The 20,138-nt window shown below is 44.3% G+C and overlaps 1 protein-coding gene across 5 annotated transcripts in view; it reads right to left on the reverse strand.

Moving 5' to 3' along the window:
- The window catches only part of VEPH1 (ventricular zone expressed PH domain containing 1), a 221,601-nt gene that overhangs the window by 139,038 nt on the left and 62,425 nt on the right, over positions 1-20,138 (reverse strand). For all 5 annotated transcript variants that reach the window (XM_084768525.1, XM_084768527.1, XM_084768524.1 and 2 more), the window contains exon 6: positions 12,002-12,211. In XM_084768525.1, coding sequence (XP_084624651.1) covers positions 12,002-12,211 — 210 coding nt within the window. The remainder of the gene's footprint in view (positions 1-12,001; positions 12,212-20,138) is intronic.

The raw sequence follows: 20,138 nt of genomic DNA on the forward strand, positions 1-20,138 counted from the left end.
CTCCTTTCCAAAGCAAACAGCCACTTTCCCAGTTGCTTTCCACGTATCCCCTTTATGTCAACGTGCGGGCAGCGCAGTAAAGCTGTTTAGGAAATGCAAAAAGTTCGGAACCAAGATCGTGAATGGATGCCATGCTTAATCCCGTCATTTCTCCAAAAAAAGAGCAGAGTCGCCTCACCCTACCCAGGGATCCCACTGCATTTACTGTAGGGGCTCCTAAAACCCATGCCCGTCAACCTCGCGCTCATCCTCACTTTGCAAGATGGAAGGTGGTAAAGTATTGCCTTCAGGGGGCACCTGCGCTGTTACTGCTTCCTCCGCTACCCCCACCCCTTCAGTATGATCTGTCTTTCCCAGCCATGAAGGAGAGGAGTTGGTGGCTCCTGTGTTCTGATTGTTTGTCTCCTAACAGCCTGTTGAAACGTAATCGCTACTTTCATAGTTTTTAACTTTTGAAGGCACGAGACCTTTAAGAGGTGATGCGGCTGTGAAGTTAGAGCCTGCTCTCATCAATGGAACAGTGATGCTACTATCTGGGAACACATTTGACATCCATATGTATCTTCGACCCTGTTTGCCCTTCCTCTTTAGAATGTTGGTGTAAGAAAGTACTCTTCGTTATATGCATCTCCCGTGACCTTGGGCTTCCCAGCTCCTGGAATCACGAACCAACAGTTTCTGTTAATTATTAACTAACCAGCTTATAGTATTCTATTATGCACTAAGGCAACTTATAGAAAAAGGTAGCTCATCACAGCAAAAGGAGCTAGGAAGTGTTTTAGAGGAGGAAAAAGCAACCTGAATGAGAAAAGACAAGCAGCACGGAATACTTACTGACTTCCACTGAAGGAAGCTGGCCCCCTGAGACAAAAGTAGGGGGAGGAAGTAAGAACGAATAAGGAGACACAGTAGTGCAGGCTAAACCACAGATTTGCCAGATCAGTCCTATGGGATGCCTTAGTTACTTGCCTTCTTGCTGTTAGAAAATATCCACAAATACACCATAAAGAAGAGCTTATTTGGGCATTCAGTTCCAGGGAAATGTTTCCTCACAGCAGGAAAGCCAGCAAGACCAGACCAGGAGGCAGCTGGTGACACTGCCAGGAAGCAGGTAGTGAGGAACACTTTCCGACTTTCCACTCAGTCAGCTTTCCCTCCTTTTACTTAGCCTGAGACCGCAGTCTCTGGAAATAACCCACCCCATTTAGGGTGGATCTTCCCTACCTCAGCTAAAGTAGATAACACCTCCCAGACACACCCAGGGCTTGTTTACATGGTGCCCCGAAACCCTTCAAGTTGGTCATTGTGAACATACATTGCAGTGGCGGGAGATAGGGAAGGGTAACTCCCCTCGCTTCTGTGAATAAACTGTTAACTATGCAACCCATAGATGGGGAAACCTTCTCGGTGCACATCTATTTGCTGATCCACTACTCTGGAAAATACTGGCTTTCCATTCATCTCAGATTTCTTAAAGACAACTGTTTCATCATTTCACCTATTTCTTACCAAAAAACAAGCTAATGTGAAGAAATGAGACATTCCCTACTGTGACTGTGATTTCTTATATCTTATCTATATGGTCATCCTGGACCATATAATGAGCTATATAGCATGCAAACATTTCATGTGACAGCCATCTGCCAGGTGTGTCTTTCCTTACAGGCCTTTAGTTCAGACCAGGAGAGCCAGTGCCAATACTTTAACACACAGTAACATAAATTCAGGCTCTTTTTTTTTTTTTTTTTGAGAACTAAGGAAGGATTAAATGTAATGCCGGTTGAAAACAGGATAGCCCCAAATTTGCAGCAGAATGCATCTGCTTTCAGGCGCCCTCATGTCTTTTGAGAGTACGAATCTAGTAACACCCTTTACCTTGCAACACAGTTTGTATGCAAAAGCTGCTCAGAGTTGTGTGAATGCTTCCAGATTTTTCTTGAACTATGATTTACCAAAAAAAATTTTTATTTTTTAAATCAAAATTAAAACTTCAGCATGAGGGCAACCTTGCTCACGTTCCATGGAGTGGTTAATTATGAATACTATCTTCCATTATACAGAAAGAAAGGCAGATTAAGGAATTCTAAAGAGATTATCCAGGAAGGATCAACTCGACACCATTTCCACTACATGGGGGATAGATACTTCCTAAGAGAACTGAGAAAGCCACACCCTCTGGAAGCACAGGCCAGGACCTTCTTTGACTTTGTATGGTCCAGTGCTTTGTTCAGAGCAGGAAGTATGGTAATTGTCCATAAAGTCTTTTGTAAATAACAGGTTCCACGTATTTCAATGTCCAAGATGATAACGCTTTAAAAGGCATTGGTTGCTTACACTGAAACACGTTCTGGGAGTGTGGCTACATCACTTCAGAAAGCATCATTTCCTACTCTCACATTTGTAACTGTTTGTCCTTTCATGTACTCGAGAGTTTCTTGGGAGCTGGGAGCACTGGAAGATTCCTTGTTTACACTATTGACAGAGACAATGGTACTGTTCCCAAACCACCTGGGCAGAGCAGAGTGAGAACACAGCAGTGGTCTGCTGAGTGAGTGCTTTTCACAAGCTGGTTCCAGACCAGCTCCATCCTGACTCAATTCATCCCATCCCCCAAGACAGTGAAACTCTTCAGGGTCCAGAAGATTCAGGGTCTCTCAGCAGCTGGTACTGTTGTCAGCAATGTGCTTCTCTCCTCTTCCTCTTCCTCCTCTTCCTCCATAGCCTTGTCACCTTAGAAGCCAAATTAACTAGCACTGTCCCAACCCCCCGTGTAGGGTTTCTTCTTTCTTTCCTTGTCCAGTTCAAACTTCAAAACAGAAATTCTGAACATAAAATTACAGTCCATATTTCTGTTTACATCTCTCTTGCCTTATTCCCTATGAACTTCTCTAGGGTAGGGACCACATGTCTCATGTCTCTTCTTTCAGTGTTTTCATCACCTGCATCAGGACTGGTACTTACAATCAGGAAGTAAGCAATATCAGCACTTTTATTGGAAAGAATTATATGTATGCATATATGTGTATTTATGTAAACTTGGTTTTAGAAAAAGTAGACTTTTTTAAATTTAGAAGCTAACTGTTGGTTGGTGAAGCTGCCTGCTATACAGTTCTACTAAACCATAATCAGTTGAGAAGGATATTTGTTTTTCTAAAATAGAAATAGCTTTTCTTCCTTCCTTTTCATCTTTGCTGGGAATTGAACCCAATTTTGTGCACGCTAGGTGATATACATGTGTGTGTGTGTGTGTGTGTGTGTGTGTGTATGTGTGTGTGTGTTTACACTGTTAGCAGTACACTTACTATTATTAATAACATGAGTAATTTTCATAATATAAATATAATATCTTGTCCAGAGGTTAGAGGACTTGTTGAATGTTTACCTAGGGTGCCGGCTAGTCTTAGTTGCCAACTTAAGTACATCAGGAATTGACTAAAACCCAAGTGGCTGCGCACACCTATGAGGAATTTTTCTCTTGATTGAATTATTTGAAGTGGAAAGACCCACCCTAAGTCCAAATCTTTTGAGGTGAAAAGATGTGCCTTAAATCTGAACCACACTTTCTGGTTGGAGCCTGTACGAAGGATGTGCTAGGCGCAAGTGCTTGCTCTTCGCCTGCTTGTCCTGAGTCTTGCTGCAAGCTCGCTCCTTCGCCAACATTACAGCCTACTTCTTGGGAATTCCAGCATATCTCAAAGACCAGCTGGGACGCCCAGCCTTGTGAACTGAACAACTACTCAACTCTTGGACTTTCTATCAGGAGACAGTCATTTTTGGAATAGTTGGACCGTATCCTATATACATATCCAATCAGTTCTGTTTCTCTACAGAACCCTGACTTAACACCTAGCATGCACAGAGTTGGGTTCCATTCCCAGAAAAAATGAAAAAGAAGGAAGAAAAGTTGATTCTATTTTAGAAAAACAAATGCCCTTTTCAATTGTGGTTGTTTTGTAGAATTGGACAGCAGGCAGCTGCACCAACCAACAATTCACTTCTACATGTAAAAAGTCTACTTCTTTTTAACCTAGTTCATTATCCCTGGGGCAGCTGAGGTTCCTGGTTGCAGCTCCTTCCTCTAGCTGAACAATTACAGCCCTCAGATTCTTCTTTGCATACTGAAGTCTTGCTTTGCATACTGAAGATGCAGATGGATTGGCCACCTCCACTCTGCAGCTCATTTTACACCAGCCAGAAGGAGGACAGTAACATGATTCTTAGTGGCCTTTGTCGTCCTTTTCCTCTCCCTCCTGAAACTCTTTCTGTAGGGCTACCGGATGTCGCAGAAATGCAACCTGGGCAAAATGTGGGTCACTTCTCTATTTGAATAGCGTCCATGACTCTGAGCCCAGAGAGGATGTAATAAGCATATTGTGTTGCTTAGCCAGCGTTTTCCAGCCAGTTAGAAAAACAAGACAGAGGGCACAGGACTTAACAGCCATGGTGGCCACGCCTGCACTTTGGGGCATGCCACTCGACCCTTCACAGGTGCAGCCTGGTGGTCTGTGGCAGCTAAGGAAAAACAAGTGGCTGTAGCATCCTTCCTCTGGCTATGAGATCACTTTGTCTTTGTGTTTATGCGTAGGTCAGCTGCCTCTCAGCTCTGGAATGGACTCAAAATATGGTGGCAGAGCACAAGGCACATGCTGGATCAGCATTCTAAAGGGCTTAATGAGGATGTGTCTGGTAAAGAAAAACAGGCTTAGCCCATCCATACGAGACTTAGACAGCTGGAGAGAACCCACAGATTTAAGTTGGCTTCTCAAAATAAACAAACAAACAAACAAACAAAAAACAGCTCTTGAAGGCGTCTTTTTTTGTGTTTACTAAGATTGGGGATGAGAGCTGGGATGACTTCAATGACCAAAAAATGTGCTGAGACCCTTTGCATGGCCAGGACTCTAATGAGAAAAGAAATGAGAGAGAGAGAGAGAGAGAGAGAGAGAGAGAGAGAGAGAGAGAGAGAGAGAGAGAGAGAAAACAAAAACAAAAACAAAAACAAAAATATCCTCTGAAATCTGAACAACATTAAGTTTTTATCCTCCAGGGACAGGAATGCCACCCCACTTTGGATTCAATTTAGCCTCCTTCATATGTTGCTAATGTGAATTTAGAGACAAAATTTGCTGTGAGCATACTAAATGGTTTTTATAGGTGGGGAGCTAGAACCACCTGCCATTTGTAGAAAGCAGTGTGTTTCTAGTGTCCCAAGAACTAAACACGAAACTCGTGAACTATGCTTTATATTTTTGTTATTCTTACTTTCTGCAGAATGAGGAATAGCATTATAGCTTTCATACAGTAGCCGTTTGTTCAAAAAAGGGTGAAGGTAATTGGTCTGTCTTCCATCTTTAATAATGCCTATAGCTGTCTCTGGCGATTTATTCTAATTCTCTTCCCCCATATTTCAACTTGCCCCATATATGTTGTAGGATATTCAGTAATGCTGTGAGCCCTGAGATTTATTGGAATCTCAGTTTACAGGAAGAACCTGTTTCTAGTGGTGGTGTGTCTCAGCCCTAGCACACACCTTTAATACAAGAGCTTTCTGCTCAAATAAAGTCAACCATGGGTCAAGAGGCAGAGCAAGCGACCACTTGACAAGGAGTGAACATACAAAAAACCATAGAGAGTAGCGGAAGTCAGGAGGGCAGACAGAGAAGCTCACAGGAAGTGGAGGGGAGGAATATGGAGTTTGAGGAGTTTTTGAGGTGGTGTGGAGAAGCAGCTCTCCCTCCTTGTGGGACTTTGGCAGAAGAAGAAGGTCAGCCGGGTACTTTCTCTGCCTCTCTGAGCTAGCAGGCTTTCACCCCTGCACCTGGCTCCCGAGTCTTCACTGGTAAAATCAAAAGATTAAGATTAAAAATAAAAACTATGGATACACACACACACACACACACACACACACACACACACACACACACATACATCCTTTCAGCCTTGCAGCACCTATGACCAAGCGAGCCATTTACATGGCTGATCCTAGTCCCCAGTTTCAGTCTTAGGCCCAAGTTTCAGCCTGTCTTCCAACAAATGCACTGAAAAAGGATCAGACAACAAGAGCGACAGAAAGCGCTGACATCTATTGGTTATTTATTCTTTTCTAGACACTGATTTACAGTTTAACTCGTTACATTCTCACAACAAATTCATGAGATGGCTAATGTGACCAGCTCACCGTTTCCAGATGAGAAAAGCGAGCCAAGAAAAGTTGCATTAACTTACCTAAGGCCACATAGCTGATAAGAGACTGAGTCTGCCTGGCAGCCGATCCCAAGCTCTTGGTCACCATGTGATACTGTGTCGATGGTCCCACAGTAAGCCAGCTCATTAATGAGCCATTCTTGTTGGTGACCATCTCACTGTCCACAGAGATGAATGGACTTCTCTCAGGTATACTCCTGAGAATCTTCAGCCTGGGGCTTTTAGGCACTCATTGTCATGATCCTTTCAGAATTATCTTTTACTTAAGTCACCTACCAAGAAGGCAGGGTCCTTCGGTATTAGAGATGGCGGTGGCTCTATCTCATGCTTTCTGGACATTTTTGCATATAAAAGAGGTCCTGTGTCGTCTTCTTCTTATTATTATTTTTTTTTATCGTTTTTCACTTGTTAGTTACCAGGGATAAATTGTGTAGGCTCCAATTCTAATTAATATCCAATTCTCCTCTATTTTTAATTGAGTCTTTATTTATTTAACTACTATAGTACTGGAGATTGAACCCAGAGCCATATGCATTACCTGCATGCTAAGCATTGTTCTGTTAGCCCCAGCTCTTGTCTTATTTTTTAATTGATACAATGTTTCCGTGTGTGTGTGTGTGTGTGTGTGTGTGTGTGTGTTACAATGTGACTTGATTATTTTCCTCTCTTGTTACAGCTATGTCCCATAGAAGAATTGGAGAATGATGTTATCAAGTAAAAGTTCAAATAAGAATCCAGCATTAAAATCATTAACTAACAGTACTCCTAAGTGCTCATTAATTCAGGTGGTGTCCTAGTTAGCATTCCTTGTCAACTTGACGCAGCCTAGAATCTTGTATAGGAAGTGCTCATTGAGTAACTGTCCTCATCAGCTTGGGGTGGTCTTGATAATTAATTGCTGCAGGAGGGCCCAGCACACTGTGAGTGGCACCATACCCAGAGAGCTGGATTTGACTATGTGAGAAACTAGCTAAGGATGAGCCTGTAAACCAGAACGTGAGTTAACAAACAGTACTGCTGCATGATTCCTGTCTGCATCTGCCTGGAGTTCCTGCCCTAAACTTCCCTTAATAATGAATTGTGACCGGGAAGAGTAAGACTTAAACCCTTTACTCCCCAAGCTGATTTTGCTCAGAGTGTTTATCACTGTAACAGAGGGACCTACAATGGGTGGATACAAAGTGATTCACAGTCTCTGGAATCTCAGACACTGGAGGAGAAACAGAGCTGGCACAGCTAGTATGTATGAGGAGCAGCCCAAGCATTATGGGAGTATAGACTGTGTGGTGACTCATTTTCCTAAGGAAGTGTGCAATAATCCACACAGGAGGCAACACTGGATCTAGGGTAGGAAAGGTAAGTAGGGGAGGAGGTAAGACTATCCACCCAAAACAGGTTGCAAAGATCATGATGCATGCTGGAGCAGGGTGTGTTCAGGAAAGTATTAAAATTCCAAGCAGACAGAAAGTCAAGACACAAGAGAAAAGTGGGAGCAGGGATAAGGTGGGCTGAGCCAAGACAAATATTTTCACAGTTTCCTATAATAGTGGATAAGTCTAGAGAGGAGAGGCCACAACATCTTTGGGAATAAAACAGGGAACCCCAGGAGAGATGCACTAGAGTGGGAAGAAGCCCCTCCCACTAGCCTCTACATGGGCGGGGTTATCATGTTGCTGATGCTGCTGTGTTGTGTTGTCAGTTGAAACTCACCACGTATTTGTAACCAGGCCAGGTACTTAGAGGAACTGCTTGCTTGTGTGCTTGGGGATGGGCCGTGAGGAGCAACTAAGAAGTTATTGCTGCTGCTAAGGATGCGCCACTTCAATCTCTTCATTAATAAAGGAAAAAGGACTCCTATTTTTTGCTATGCTAAGGATGGCCACTTCAATCTCTTCATTAATAAAGGAAAAAGGACTCCTATTTTTTGCTAAGAGTCTATTAGGATGAGTCTATTAAATTATTGTTTTGTGTGTGTTTATTTACTTCAGCTGAGCATCCCAAAGGAAGAGAGTAAATCCTAAAGTGATGGAGTACTGATACAGCCTTTACTGGATGGAACGGGGATGCCTGAAGAGCATGTTTCTCTGCCACTCGAACTCTCCATCCCATAACTATGCTTCAGAAGCAAGCACATGCTTGGAGGTGGTCTACCAGTCGTTACCTAGCCTCTCACAGTGACCCAAGCACAATACATCAATTTAGCAAGACTCCATTTCAATCTGGATGAAGAAGATTTCTGAGTTCGTTTTGTGGGGTAGAAGAAACAGGGTTTGTAGGATTTTGTGTTTGGGTGTATTCATACAACTTTTCTCTGCTGGTCAACACAGATGGGGAGATTGTGCTGCCGCTGTCAAGCTGTTGAAACAGTTTGTGTACCCAGATGGGCCCTGATTTAACAGACAATCATATCTGGGTTGGTTCCCGGCAGCTATCTCAAATCTTATGCCTGGCTTCATGCGGATGCAGAAGGCGAGCCTCGAGCCAATTAATAACGCTCGGCCCCACCCCATGGCCATCTCAGGCTGATGACTATGAACTCGTAGGAGTCAGGGATCTAAAGCAGGCTCTCTCCTCTCAGCTCCAATTTGTACATCTTAAAATTTGGAACAAGACCCCAAATTTGGTTTGACATTTCTGTATTTCTTTAGTATTTTGAACGCCTAATGTGCTGAACCCCTGAACACAACTGAAATGTTTACTTGGGTGTCAAGAAGAAAAATTCTAATTAAGCTAATTTTTAGATAAAGATCAAATATGGGCTAAAGGAGATGCTCATAGAGTCAGGGCTTACAGAGGTCATGTGGCTATCTTATAGGGAACATTTACAATCATCCCATGTCTCATATATTCCCACATCCCACCAACTTCCCGTGTCCTGAGTCCTCACTGAGAGCAGTGGAGCAAAGTTGTTGCTTCTCCCTCTATATTATACAATCATAGGTATCCTGGATGTTGTATTGGACATCCATTCTCAGGCTTACTCTCTGTGTGCCTTAGTGAAACTCCTTGTTCCTTTTTGTTTGTTTAATTTATTATAATTTATTCACATTACATCCTGATTGTTATCACCTTGCTCATATCTTCCCAGCTCCCACCCTCCCTCCCTCTTCTGCCCTATTCCCCTCCCCCAGGCCTCTGATGGGGCTGGGAGGTGGGGTTGGGGGGTGGGGGGTGGCTCTTCCCCCACCATCTGACTACAGTCTATCACATCCCATTAGAGTAGCCTGCACTCCCTTCCTCTGTGTGCCCACAGGGCCTCCCTGCCAAGAGAAAGTGACCAAATTGGGGGGGGGGGCACATCAGAGTTCAAGTCAGAGGCAGTCCCCATGCCCCTGGCCCCAACTGTGGAAAATGTGCTGTGTCCTTGTTTCTTTTTTTGAAAAAGCCTGGGTGGAAGTGCACATCTATCCAGCCGACTGGTTCTAGCTTTAGAGAGTGTTGTACTACAAGCTTTGCTGTATGGAGAAAAATAAACTCACTCCAATTCAGCAGTGATTTGCTACTTATTCCTGAGACACATGAGCTTGAGAATTTGTTAAAATTCCAACTCTAAGGCTAATACAAGTCTTTTGAATGGTAAGGTTTTTAATAATTAGAAATATGGAGCAAGGAGCATTATTTCTGAGGAGAGGCAGTTTGGCATTCATAGATAACCCTGTGAGACTGATCTTAAATGAGATGAAATAATAACATAAAATATGTCAGAGGCAGAAAGGAGATGGCCCTATGTAGAGCCATTCTTCCTGAGGAGAAAAAACAGACTCAGAGAAACAAAAACCATTTAACCAGCTGCACAAAGACTATGACGTGTCCTTCATGACATCTGTTTTTCTCTCTTGATTATCTGGGGAAGTGGCCACCAGGATCAGGACTACCCACCATGTTTAGCTTTGTTCTATTTAGCTAATGACATGTTTTTTCCCCCAAAAGATGACATTTGATTATCTGGAAGAGACCTTCTTTCCTTCTCCTTCATGTTGGCTGAGATTCCGACAGGATGGGTGCTGCTGCTAAGTATCTCTTCCCATGAGATAAGAGCCATGCTCTCTGGTTGGTCTCATGGGTAAGAGAGGAGCCAGATGAGTAGGAAGTAAGGATCTTCCTGCCCTTTGTACTTGTGGGTTTGGTATCCATGTATTCAACCAACTGTGGGTCAATATTTGAGGAAAAGAGCCATCTTCCAAGAACATGCTAGATGTGTTTTTGTCAGTTTTCCAAACAACATAGCATAACATTACATATATAGCATGCATATTATGGTAGGTGTTTGTATGTCATCTAGAGATGGTTTAAAGTACATGGGAAGGTGTGCGAGGGTTTATGGGAACATTTTGACATTTTACGTAAGGAAGTAAAATCATCTACTGATTTTGTATCCTTGAGGTCTTGGACCCAAAACTTTGAGGATACAGAAAGAAAATTTGCATTTATCTATACTCAGCTCTTCTCCTTCCTTTGCATATTCAGAATCACACCAATGTGACCACTGCTCACTCTTAGTTTAGTCTTATATCAGGTAGTGATGTGCATAGTGGTTTTTGTTTTTGTGTTTCACTGAACACTTCTTAAAGAGAACCTTAGCCACCTCAACATGTATTACAACACATTAGTAAATTATAAATGCATTTATGACAAAATAATTACTACTACTACTGTGCAAAGAGGGTATGGTCTTTAAATATTCCACACACATCTAAGGCCTAGCTGCATATCTATCATCTATCTATTTATTTATACTATTCATCTACATCTATTCATCTATAGCTATCTGTCTATCCATCATCTAATTTTTTGGTACTTGCAATGAATTTTAAGGTCAGTAGATTCAGTCAGAAGAAAGTGTCAGATCCCCTGGATCCAGAGTTATGGATGGTTTGTGAGCTACCATGTGGGTGCTGGAAATCTAGCCTGGGTCTCTGCAAGAGCATCCAAGGTTCTTAGAAACTGAGCCATCTCTCCAGGCCCTTTCTGATTTTTTAAATTTATCTTTTTACAGAATCAAGGTACTAAGGCAAATGAACTATATAGCATTCTTTAAAAATATCAAACAATTTCATATTTATTTAATTGATTGTTATATGTAAGTCAGCCAGTAGAAAACCTTCTTTATTATATATTTACTTTTACTTTTAGTAGATAAGTAAAAATTCTGAATCCCCATGTAAAGCCAGCAGAGATACACAATGCATATGTGTTTCCACATACACAGTCTTTAAAATCTGGACTCCTAGATGCACTCTTCCTTGTTTAAGGCCCACAACTTCTGATGGTGTCCCACTGCTCTTGCAAGACTCCCTTGTGCAAATATTTACACTAGAACTTTTAAACATCCACAAACATTTATTTTCCCCCACCAAATAACATCACATGGAGTGCTCAGAGTTCTCTATGACATTGTAGCTTTGGGCTCTCAGGATGGGCACTCACAGTTTCCCAGGCTGAGCACAGCCAGCTGCAGCTGGGAATGGGGTAAGTTAAGGGCTGTTGGTTGAATATAGCTAGAGAACATTTTATTCCATTTTAACTTCCTTCTACATCAAGGGAGACACTAGCAATGGGATTCTCAATTCTGGAACTTTCCTCAGACGCTCGCTTCCGTGATCTAGAGGCCACGGTGACACAAACGTTTCAAAAGAGAAATGGAAATTCTCCGAGGCTCCTGGACAACTTTGGAGATCAGAGATGTTTCTAAAGAATCCAAGGAGCCAGGAAGGAAGGAAGGAAGAAGAGGGAGAGAGAGAGAGAGAGAGAGAGAGAGAGAGAGAGAGAGAGAGAGAGAGAGAGGTGTCAAACTTACTTCATCTACGTGCCCAACAGCACCAAAGATCCTTGCCATTTGTCCGGTGAGGTAGGGAAATCTCTCTCCAATCTCTTTTAGCACCGGGAGAAAATCACTCAAAGCCAGTGGCTCGTACCCCGCTATTTCTACGAGGATGTTTATGATTATGTCATTGTGGGTTGAATCCTTCACATGCCTGATCAGGAAAGGAACACATCTTTGAACCACCTGCAAGGGAGAGGAGGGGGGGGACGGGATAAAGAAGGGACAAAGAGAAATGTTAGTCAAATCAGAATCACCTTCAAAAGAAAACTCTATTGAGACAGTCTCATCCTGTAGCCTAGGCTGGACTCAGTTTACAGCGAACCTCCTGCCTCAGCTTTCTGAGTGCTGGGATGACAGGCCTATGGACAGCAAAATATTAACTAGGAAATCAGGAAGCAACACATCCTGGGATTATTAGACTCATGGCAAATCTCCTGACTTTGGAATTTAAACATTACAATAAAAACCACCTGAGCCTACGTCTGCTTTCCCTTTAAGTCCTGCGGTCCCGCGTTGCTGTGCTGTGTGAATGCTGCACCTCTTCCAGCAACCACCAGAGCTGTGGCTGAGGGACAGCCAGTGAGGAAGGACCCTTGTGGACTTTACCAAAGCCTCCAGTTCGGGAAAATTCAGCTTAGAATGCCTCAGAGTAGTGACAAGAAAGCAGGAAGGGCTTCTCACTTGTTCTCAATCTCCAATTTTATCAGAGATTATTCATCTTCAATTATATCATGATAAGATATAATTACTAAAGCAGGATGACTGTCACCATATTCCCATTGCCTAGTAATGCCCTTATGAATATAAGAATTAAATAATTTTTTCAAAAGAAAATGTGACTTTCTGTGAAATACACAGACATTAGGGAGAAGGGGGTCTTGTGTAGAATTACTAAGCAGGACAGACCAGATAGTTTTGAGATAACTAAAATCATCCTACATATAGATTTAAACTTTATAGTCACTCAAGTAGGTGAGGGGGAAGAACATGGCTAGTTCCTGATAAGGCACACGTCCACAGTTCTATAAACGCTGCCTGTGTATTTGGGAGGGATTGAGTGTCCTTCAGGAGACACCCTGAGAGGTCTCTGGCACACACAGCTAAAGTGTCCGCCAACTGGCCTGGGTCAGGGCAGCATACCTGACCTGAGGCATTTAGAAGTGGAAAATGCACACACATTTCCTGCCCGTTCTAGAAAGCTCCATTTCCTAGCCCTTGCCCTTCAGGTCCTGATCTTGGAACAACAAGGACTGTGACACCGCGTGGTTCTACACATGCCAACTTTATGTTTTCATTTAAACCCCAGCCACATAGCCAAGTCCTCCCATAAAACTGTCTGTTATCTGTCTGTTCCTCTATGTCAAAAAGAAAAGAAGCAGGCACCAGGCAAATAAATTCCCTCCTCCACCCGAGGGGACAGATGACTCTGTAGAAGGCACAGAACACAGAGCTGTTTTGGACGCTGTCATCAGAAACGATGACTTTATATGTGAAACAAAAGCTGAGTATTTTTCTGTGAAGTCCTAATAGTGTTAAGTTTATTATGATGATGATAGAAAAGGAAGATATTTTGAAGTGCGTCCCAACATATGAAAGCAAAGTGGTGCCCTGGCAGGAGGAATTTGCTTTCTACCCACAGGGCCCCATCTCCGCTGCTGCCTTGTTGGGCTGACTTCATGTCTGGGAGAAGGTACTATGTGTGCTGAGGGGAGAGCAGCGACAGACACGATGCAGGTGGCAGGCTCAGAGGGAGCTGGCATGACTGTCCTGTCTTTGTCTTCTGTGCGTAGGCTCCTCACTGCCTCCAGAGTACCTTGTCCTAAAACCCCAGTCTGATGACATCAAGCTTCCAATAGAGAAGTTTAAAGATTCCTTTACAGCCCAGGGCCGGAAGCCCAACGCTATGGCCTTGTAGTGTCTTCACTCAGGCTGCTTCTGCTGCCTCTCCCTCAGGGACAAGGCTAAGCTACCTGGAACTGCTTCAGGGAAACAGAAGGAAGTATTTGCTTTCCTATGTGGCTTTCCATCTGCCCACCCTATAGACAGAGGGCCTGGGCTTGAGTTCTGCAATCACACATGCAAATACTCAGCAGGGCCTTACCACGTAGTCCTGCTACCTGGTACATGAGCCTTGCAACAATCTGGGGTGCTTGGTTTTCACTTAGACTCTTCGGCCTACTTACAGGAAGTAGGGAGAGACAGCCCCACCCCCAGCCCCACCCACACCCCCTCGCTTTTCATTCTACCCTCGTCCCTTTTGCCTGGCTAGCCTGGCCTCATTTAAGGCACCTCTCAGTAATATGAGGTCACTTAGCAGTGTAACGTAGGACCAAAATAAAATTTTTTTTAAAATTTTCCAGAAAATTTGTTAATAATAATAGCATGAAGCCCTGTTTCTAGGAAGGAGATCCCCCTCAGGAAGATTTCTTACAGTTCTGACAGCTTATCTCACAGTGAAATCTACTTACATGTGCTTTCTGCCTCTTGTCCCACTTTCCCCCCTACAAATTGTGCCACTGTAATAGGGAAGGTAGAGAAAACTAACTTTTCCTCTTTCCTTCTGGCCCACGCTATAAGTAAACTTCTTTCTCTTTATCAATTCCTGAATTCTGATTTTTTTTTTTTTTTGGTAAGAGAAGCAAGCCCAGGACTCAGAAGAACTGTAGTCAGCCATACTCCTGGGATGCTCATAACCCTGCAGACCCAGAATCAGGCCTGTAGAAGCACCGGAGGCAGGCTCAGGGTGTCTAGGAAACCTCCAAAGCCCTAGTGCCCTGGGCTGCTGCTTAGTGAGGGGTGGGCGTAATGTGGGAGCACAAGAGGAAGAGGCCCAAACAGAACTCTCTAAAGCAAGCAGCCAGGGTAGAAGATGGACCTCTTGGTTTCTCTGGTTCTTCCTAGACACTAGTGTCTTCTCTTCCCATCTCTCATCGCAGTTCAAAATGTGGCTTCATCACAGAGTTGAAAGTTTGTAGATAGCTATCCTCAAGCCAAGGGCACCTTCAGAACAGACCCATCTAAAACTTAATGACATTTCAAGACCTGTATGTAAAATAGAAAGCAGTGGTGTGTGTGTGTGTGTGTGTGTGTGTGTGTGTGTGTGTCCTACCACTTAAATTAGTCCTCAAGCAAAATTTTCTATTTGGCTAGCTAGTTATTTTGGCTAGCATCAAGACTCCACTAATTTCTAGAAATCTACAAAAATGATCTGCCATTCCTTTTGTTTACGGCTTCTTTCCTCTACGGTGATGCTCTGGAAAGAAGGTCCTACTCCACAGACTGTCTCTGCATAGCCTGTATACCCCTCTGCTCCATCTTCATGTTTTGTAAATGACTTCAAGTAATTATGCAAAGTGACCCCTGAGCATTGTGGGCCTGGCAGCTGGCCTGGTGGATGACGTGTTAGGTGTTGTAAGATTTGGCACGAGAATTGGAATGTTCTATTCTGTTGTGTGAAACCCAGGAAATGACTCTGTCCTTTCAGGACCAGACCGCAGAAGCAGTTCCTTTGGGTCTGAACACTGAGGAGGGAGAGTGCTTTCACTTGCCACTCTCTGTCACTCATCTCTGCATGCCTGGGGCCAGAAGCCCATGCCTGGGGCTAGTGACATGTATGCATACACATTAATAAATTCTGTTCTGTTTGCTAGCTAGACGGCAGGATATCCCGTGGCAGCCGAGGAAACACGGACTTTATTTCTTATAAAGGAGATTTGGAAAACTGACCACACTGACTTTTCCTATAAATGGATCCTGAGGTTTCTCTCTGGGGATGATGACCATGAGTCACTAGTCAGGAACTGCCTCTCTATCTGGGAAGAATACTGTCTTATAAAGAAAGACACCCAGTGTTGATGGTGAGGGATAAGGACTTAAGTGACGACCCATTTATATCATAGAGATTACAGATGTGTGGATGCTAAGACTTCATGGATCATCAGCTTTGCATAGAGAAATCGTCTCTACAGGGGCTTGAATGGAAGTCTCTAACAAGAGAAATGCTTTATCCCTGCACTGTATTACAGGCTGAGGAACAGCTTTTCAAGGCCCACTACTGACCCTGAGAATCATGTTGTCACCAGTCACAGGAAGTAGGTGGTAAGAACCACATTCAACAAACAAGACAAACCAACCAACCAACCAACCAACCAACCAACCAAAAACCCAAGAAGCATCCCAGACTACTAAACTCAGTAGAGATATCACTAATAATAGCCTCCATTTTATCTATTTTTTTTTCAACAGAAAAATGAACAGAAACTACTTAGGGGCAGAAGAATTTGGTTTAGCTCACGGTTTCAAGGGTTTTAGACCATCATGGTGTGGAAAGTTTGGTTTGGTAGCCTCGGCTCCTGTTGAGGGTTTTTACATCATGAGAGAGCATGAAGCACATGTAACTCACAATTGTCTGCCCTTAGTGGTCTGTATCTGCACCATTCTGAGCCAGCACTATCAGCTAGGAGCCAAGTGTTCCAGCGTAGGAGCATGTGGGGGACATCTGAGACCCAAACCATCACATCCCTCAGGCAACAGAGGGCAAGCCTTTGTCCTAAAATGTGGAGTCACACTTCTCCACATCTACCTACTTATTCCATCTATAAGAAAACGGGTCAGATTTAAGTTAAAATACGGCCTACACTTCTGGTTGTTCTAGGCGTCTCTGTAAACCCTCTCTCTCCGTGACCATGCCTCTGGCCACTGCCTCATGGGAGCACGGATGAGAAGAGGTAAAGTGGACATTCTGTGTGTCACTGCTTACGGCAGTGTGGCTTCCAAGGGTACCAGAGAGAGAACGGAAAGGGCAAGCAGAGGAGCCGCTTTCACACGAAGAGAAGAGATGGGAGTGGCTGGCCAGTTTCCTGTTGCCGCCTCTTCTGTAAGTTATAATCTCGGTACACCGAAGTCCACTCAGTCGCTCCAAGTGCCCTCTAGGCTACTCTTCATTTTGTGGTCCACACGCAGAGCCCACAACCTCATTTGGAGCCCGTCTCTCACTCAGCTCACTCCTGTCTCTTCTCATCTCTCCAACACATTCTGTTGCATCCTCTAGAACCTTCATCTGCTTTAAAAGTCATAGTGCTCCAGACTCATTTCTTCTTTTCTTTTAGTATCAAAAGGTTTCTTGGATGGAATCATATGAGATTTAAGTCATGGCCTGGCCTCGTCAATGAGGCTTTCAAATCATGGCTAAGGTCCATTCTGGTTATCTGTGTGTGGCGACTTTAGGCAGGGCAGAGTGACTATGACCTAGAGAGGGAGACAGGAGCTTGTGCACATGAAGGCCCGGGGGCTGACCAGCATGAGGACAGTGTGCATAGTCACCTCACCAAGCCACTCCATGCCATGTGAGTGATCCAAGTTTTGAATTTTCCATCTATAAACTACAAAAAGCTTGTTGTGTGGGATGGAATGAGGGGGTGACAACAAACCATTCACCCTGTTGGTGTACGCAAGGTCAACCAACCACTCTTGGCATCCCTTGTCCACTGTGACCAGCATTGAGAAACTCATTCCCCCCCCCCCCCCCCCGCCCTTGTAACCATCTCCAGGGGAAGCTGCTCAGGCTGAGAGAAGAAGAAGGTGCAACTAGGACAGCCTGGCTTCAAAATGTTTCTTAGTCTTCAGTAAGTGTGTGGAAATAAAGCCAGTTAACCCCTTGGGGTAATTGTTTTGATTGAAGTAAAAATGGATGAACATTAACACACTATAGAGTAACATAGGATTAGTGAGTTACTATGTGTGCTAGAGTCCTTTGTAGATGGCCAAGCTATCTGCAAATTCAGGCACCAATTCTAACTTCCCCATGTGAGAAATACCCATGAAAGGAATGTTGTATAGCAGGTTCTAAGCCAGCCATGGGCTCCTTCCTTGCCTGTGAACCAACACTAACTATGGTGGGACCACAACAAACTAGCTCTCATATCTCAGGGTGCTTCCGACGAGTGAGGAGGCAGCAAGTGGAGAAAAGGGATTCTGAGAATGTTTCTAGGGGTTTTTTAGCTGCTGTCTGAAGGACAGAAATAGTTAGCTCAGAAGGGTAGAAGCTGTGATGGAAGAACCATCCAAGAGGAAAAAAACACAGTATGCGTATGAATGCCCAATGCCCACCCATGTGACAATACCCACTAGCCCCCTCGGACTAACTTTTTAAAGTTTTAAGGTAAAGAAATGATGCGAACTGGCCTCACAGCCCTTTCCCGAGGCTCTCGGCAGCTGTGATGTGTGGGGCTCAGGGACCATGCCTCCAGGGGGACTGCGTTGGAATGAGCGAGGTGGAGCATCTTCAAGGCCCAGAAATCTCAAACTTGAGAGTTAAACTCTCACCCTGAGAACAGAAGGTGTGGGACAAATCTCTTTCCCTATTTCCGTGCCTGACTCAGAAGCATGTGACATACCCCACAAGGTGGTTACAGGTGGTAAGTCTACCTTTCTCCAGGTAGATAGAGCATTGCCACCACCCACACCCCAGCCAATGAAAAGCATCCACACCCAAAACCGCGCCCCACTGCCCAAGGTTTATAAGTCCCTGTTTCACATGAAATAAAGCCTGCATCTATTCCATTGAAAATCGTCTGAGACTGTTTACTGTGAAGCACTCCCTTCTCTCCCCCTCCCGCCAAACAGACTTGACTGTTGCTGCGGGACTGTTGTGGCTACCATAGCTGTGGTTTGTACTGCTCTGCTGGGAGCAGTGCCCGTCTGTGGTACTGAGCTGTTGGCTCACTAACTGAAGCAGCTATTCTATTCGCCCCAATCAGGTTGGGCTTCCACTGCTGTCTGATGCTGGTAGTCCAATGAAAAGAGCCCTAACACTTCGCTGTGGAGACATCTTTTTCCTCCCGCATCTCCGGCCAAAGCGGAAATCCTGTGGCACAGAGCTTGTTCCACAGTCTAATCTTCCTGTCCTGGAGCCTGACATTCCTGAGAAAAGCAGAACTCAGGACCCTACGCCTGGCCCTTTTCTGTTCAGAGACCAATGGTACTCAAACCTTCTGGCGGAGAAGCGAGCAATTCCAGCACGGTGCCTGGCAGCATCATTCTGACCGAAGCTCTGAGAATGCCACATGTGGAGTCACCCTCACTCTCAGACGTCTTTGCATTGAGTGGGTGACTTCAGGGCATTTTCTCCTCCCTCGTTTTATAACAGCCTGCACTGGCTTTTCTGTTCTTCATGCTCAGTCCTCACCCCATGGGAGATGAACTAGTATACATGGCATTAGTCTCTGTAGTACCATCTTCTAAAAACCACATTTGTTTTGCTTTAGTTCCCAGGCCATAGATAAAACAGGCCTGTTAGCCATGCAGGGTCCCCTACTTTGTACGTCACCTTCTCTCCAGCTCCATCCATGTTAGTCATAACAATGGTTCCTGTAGAAGACTCATAGCCCTTTCTTCTGGGAGCCCGTGAATGCGGTACCTTATGTGGCAAAAAGAAGTTACCTTATGTGACTACCTGTGTAGATATGATTTTGAGATGAGGAGACTCCCTTGGGTTATATGGGTGGTCTCAGTGGAATTCTCAGGTCTGTAGGACACAGAGATATGGACCAGTGTCAGAGAAGACACAGAAAGAAAGGTAGAGACAAAGATGACATGGGTCAGGAATCTGGAAAGCCAGTAGCCTCTGGAAGCCATCAGAGGCGAGGGAGCAGACCCATCCCTAAGCCTGCAGAGGGAATCTCCCCTTTTGGATTATGGCCTGAAAATCCCTATGCCTACCTCTGTGGTTTTTAAATCACTGGATTTATGCTATTTGTCTAAAGCAGCGGCAGTAATGAACTCACCACAGCGTTGTGCTCATTCAATGGGCCTTCAGTTAGGCGGCTCAAAGCTCCCACAGCTCTGCTCCTCACCCCACCTATCCCCAATGTTCCCCAGCCTTTCTGTCCCTCAGCCTTTCTGAAATTGCTTCCTGCCCTTGTGATCTGGGCTACATTGCCTAAGGCCGTCGGTATCTTATTTTACGTTGCACTTCCTCTCTCATCTTCCACCTCTTTATGCCTACTGCGTTACTCATTTTTCCTGTTTTCTTTGGATTTCCTGAGTCTGCCGTCCATCCTTGCATGGTCACTTCCTAACCTTTCCTTCTACGTGCAACCCACAATAAGTG

This window comes from Acomys minous (assembly GCF_964271855.1).
Source record: "Acomys minous genome assembly, chromosome: 19".
Lineage (NCBI taxonomy): Eukaryota > Metazoa > Chordata > Mammalia > Rodentia > Muridae > Acomys > Acomys minous.